Genomic DNA, 3,928 nt, shown 5'->3' with positions numbered 1-3,928 from the left:
AGAAGAGTGAAATTAAACATTTGAATTGGGTTATCTAGGACAGAGCTGAGTATGTTAGAAAATCCCTGTTCCTTCCCTCTGTTAGGCCTTGTCAAACATATGACATTTGCCTCAGTGACATAGGATTTAACTGAATGCATTTGTCCCAACAAATCAATTAAAACTAAACATCTGATTTTCATAAAGCTTCAAGAAGATTTCTGCACACATGGCATCTGAACGCACCGGCAATTTCAGTGCTCTGCCAGACCAGATAGATCCTTTGACAAGCTGCAAGGATGAAGATTTCTTACAGGTGAAATTCTATCTCTCTGTTCTTTATGGCCTGATCTTCCTGGTGTGTTTCCCAGGGAACATAGTGACAATTTTGGTTTACTTTGTCAAGATGAGGCCCTGGAAAAGCAGCACTATCATTATGCTAAACCTGGCTATCACTGACTTACTCTATTTAGCCACGCTTCCTTTCTTTATACACTACTCTGCTAATGGAAATAATTGGATTTTTGGAGACTTCATTTGCAAGTTAATTCACTTTTGTTTCTACTTCAACATGTACAGCGGTATCCTCTTCCTTAGCTGCTTCAGCATCTTCCGCTTCTTTCTGGTTGTCCACCCAATTAAATGCCTTTTTGTTCAAAAACGGAGATGGGCGGTGCTGACTTGTGTGGTGGTTTGGATGATTTCCCTGGCAGCCATCAGCCCCTTGGGCATCTTGATTGCCACAAGGCATATGCGGAACAGGACCATCTGCCCGGACTTGGCTCTTGCTGAGGACCTTGAGACTACACGGTGGTATAACTGGCTGCTGACCATCACTGTCTTCTTCTTGCCCTTGTTGACGGTGACTCTGTGCTATGTGCTCATTATTTACACCTTGGCTACCGGGCCCCACACACGGGCTTGTTACAAACAAAAAGCCCGCAGACTCGCCATTGTCCTCTTGGTGGTCTTCTACGTGTGCTTCCTCCCCTTCCACGTCTTTCGAGGGCTTCATCTGGAGCTCCGTGTACAACCAGTGAGCTGCCACTTGAAGAACATGACCCTTTTTATGTTTATCATGGCTAAACCTCTAGCAGCATTAAATACTTTCGGAAACTTAATGCTCTATGTAGTGACAGGAGACAACTTCCAGCAGGCGATCCTCTCACTTCTCAAGTTTCAGACAAACAAGATCTTGAAGTAGAAGAGACTGATGCCATCAAAAAGTTATGGAGGCAGTGTCCAAACCTGGCCTCAACCAGCCAGGCACAACATCCCTGCCACCAGAATACTCAAGTTAACCCTGCCAGCGCCAAAGGAGAATGAATCTGTCCTGTGTTTCTGAGTTACAAATTGATGATCAGAAGAGAAAACTTATAATTTAAAATAAAAAGCTTTAAATAAATACAAAACAAAAAGAAATGTGAAATGTCTCAGAAATTTATCTGCATTTACTTCCTGAATCCTTGATACTTCTTTTGGAGAATGGTCAACAGTTCCAGAAAAAAATAGTTGCTTATTAGTGACATACAAAGATTCAGGGTAGGAGTAATATAAATTAATTTTAGTAACTCAGAAGTGTCTAGTCTAAGCTGGGTGCTTGCCTTTGACTTGTTTCTCAAGCAATGGAGAGGGGTAAGACCCTCCAGAGGGCAATTCATCATACCTGTCTTAGACCTGTAGGAGGTTCATGTCATCTCCCTGAAGACAGTGACAGGGTAGGTGTATGCATATGAGCTAATCACCTTGTCTTCCCTTTGTAATTTCCCATTATAGTGAAGAGAAATAAGCAGTTTTAGAATGTGATTCACCTAATTATCCTTGATGCCTGCATTTGGATAAGATGAATCATGACCTAGAAGTGCCTGTTTCTCTCCATTGACCATAAAAGGTAAGTAATCAGACACAGATCCAAATGTTCATGCCTGCCTTTACACAGCTGAGGCCCAGCTCTAGCACAGAGTGGGATGGATCACTCTTCAGAGGTGGCTAAAAGATGGGGCTTACACAATAAGACCATGTTCAGTGCCTTCAGTGATCACCTGAAGATTAACAGTGCAATAATACAAGACCACTCCTGTTAGGTTTTTCCATGCAGATAACCATGATTTCTGAATTAATTTTAGCCCAGAGAAGTGAATAGCTGCACAAGTGTGCCAGATCCATAGAATCATAGAATCGTAGAGTTGAATGCTGCAATCAGGTCTCCTTTGAGCCTTCTCCAGGCTGAACAATCCCAACTCTTTCAGCTTTTTCTTACAGGAGAGGTGCTCCAGCACTCTGACCGTTTTTGTGGCTCTCCTCTGCACCCACTCCAACAGGTCCACGCCTTTCCTGTGCTGAGGACCTCAAGGGCTGGACGCAGTACTCCAGGTAGGGTCTCACCAGTAGACAGTCAGAACCACCTTCCTTGACCTGCTGGTTTCACTTTTTTTGATGCAGACCAGTCTACAGTTGGCTTTCTGGGCTGCAAGAGCACATGTTGTCAGCTCATGTCCAGCTTTTCATCTACCTGTATCCCTAAGTCCTTACATAAACAATAGAAAATATTTTTTACATATTTCTTTACTCAGGGAAACTCTGCTTGGTTACACCAGGTGAGGCACAGCTTTGGGTAATAACACATATGACAGGAAGGGCTGTCTCACAGGAAAAAAGAAATAGACTCACAGGAAAATTTGAGTCCAATATTTGCAGAGAAGTCCCAGGACCAGCTGTGGTACCTCAGCCAACAGCAATACAAAACTATTAGCAACATAATATTCAGAATCTAAAAGTATAACCACAGTGTGAATCCTCCAATACATTTTTGTAACAGCCTTATTTCATGTTTCATTACTTTTGCTCTCCACTCTGAAACGTTCATTAATCAACGGCAACATATGCTGCCGCAAGGCTCTCATGCAACCCTTCTCCATATCCAACATCTCTATGCTTGGTCTGGTCTTCAACTGACCACCAGACCACGATTCCCATTAAGCACATGCCCACATGACTGACAGATAGCCTGTGACTCCTCTGTGGCACGGGGAGCCCACTCAACCTCTCCCATGGCCAGCTAGGGGAGAACAACAGGCAACAGCAAGCTACAGGCTTGTCAAGGGAATGAGAGGAAATAAGAAACCACCCCTGACATAGGAAAAGCAGTATGAAGAAAGGAAAAAAAACCAGCATTTGTCTGGGGTAGGGTAGAAGATGGGCTGTGAAGGAAAAGTTTTTGCAGAAAGCAGAGAAGGAAGCCATTTTCCTGCAGAAGTAGCCCATTTGATTTTAATCCACCTCTGGCTATCAGTCAAGGCAAGTTTTAAAACTTCTGCACAGTGCATGATCTCTCCCATGACCATTGCCTGTCCTCAGACTGTGGATGAGCTCTTTAGGTGCAGACCTGGAAAGATGTTCTATGAGACAAACATTCAAAAAAAATGTAAATAAATGCCTCCCAGCCAACATTTTGCATTGGTCTCGCCAGTCTCCAAGGAGCAGCGCCACCTTCTCCACCACATTTAGAGTGCTGCTCACAACTATTTGCTCTTGAGACAACAGAGGGAGCTGAACCAGCATCAGAAGGCAATAATGAACAGGATATCTTAGAGGTTTTTTTCAGTTTAGGGCATTCTATCAGAAAACCACCAAGTTTTTTTGAGCAGAATCAGACTAATACCTTATCTTCTAAGCCTCTACTGCTTATAGACACAAGAGTTTCATTAACTCAAATTGAGTTGTATCTTAATATCTATATCATGGGGTCTGGTTCTTCTGATATTTAAGATAGAAAAGAAACAGTATCTGCCTTTGCAGCAATATAGGAGCAGTTTTTGATTGCAACGTCAAATTCAACTCTACGTACCCTTTCAGGTCTACTTGATATTTTCTGGGTGAATTGCTCAGCACACTCATCTGTTCTTATGTCCAAGATATGTACCCTTCTAAATGCAAGATGCCTGGAACA

The 3,928-nt window shown here is 42.9% G+C and overlaps 1 protein-coding gene across 1 annotated transcript; it reads left to right on the top strand.

Moving 5' to 3' along the window:
* The first annotated feature begins 208 nt into the window (after positions 1–208).
* Positions 209–1,183, top strand: LOC127392461 (2-oxoglutarate receptor 1-like). Its single transcript, XM_051636395.1, has one exon. The coding sequence runs from the start codon at positions 209–211 to the stop codon at positions 1,181–1,183; it is 975 nt and encodes a 324-aa protein (XP_051492355.1).
* The last annotated feature ends 2,745 nt before the right edge of the window (positions 1,184–3,928 follow it).

The sequence above is a fragment of the Apus apus genome, chromosome 1 (assembly GCF_020740795.1).
Source record: "Apus apus isolate bApuApu2 chromosome 1, bApuApu2.pri.cur, whole genome shotgun sequence".
NCBI lineage: Eukaryota > Metazoa > Chordata > Aves > Apodiformes > Apodidae > Apus > Apus apus.
The sequence above is the reverse complement of the archived record's forward strand: the minus strand, read 5'-3'. Positions and strand labels throughout refer to the sequence as shown.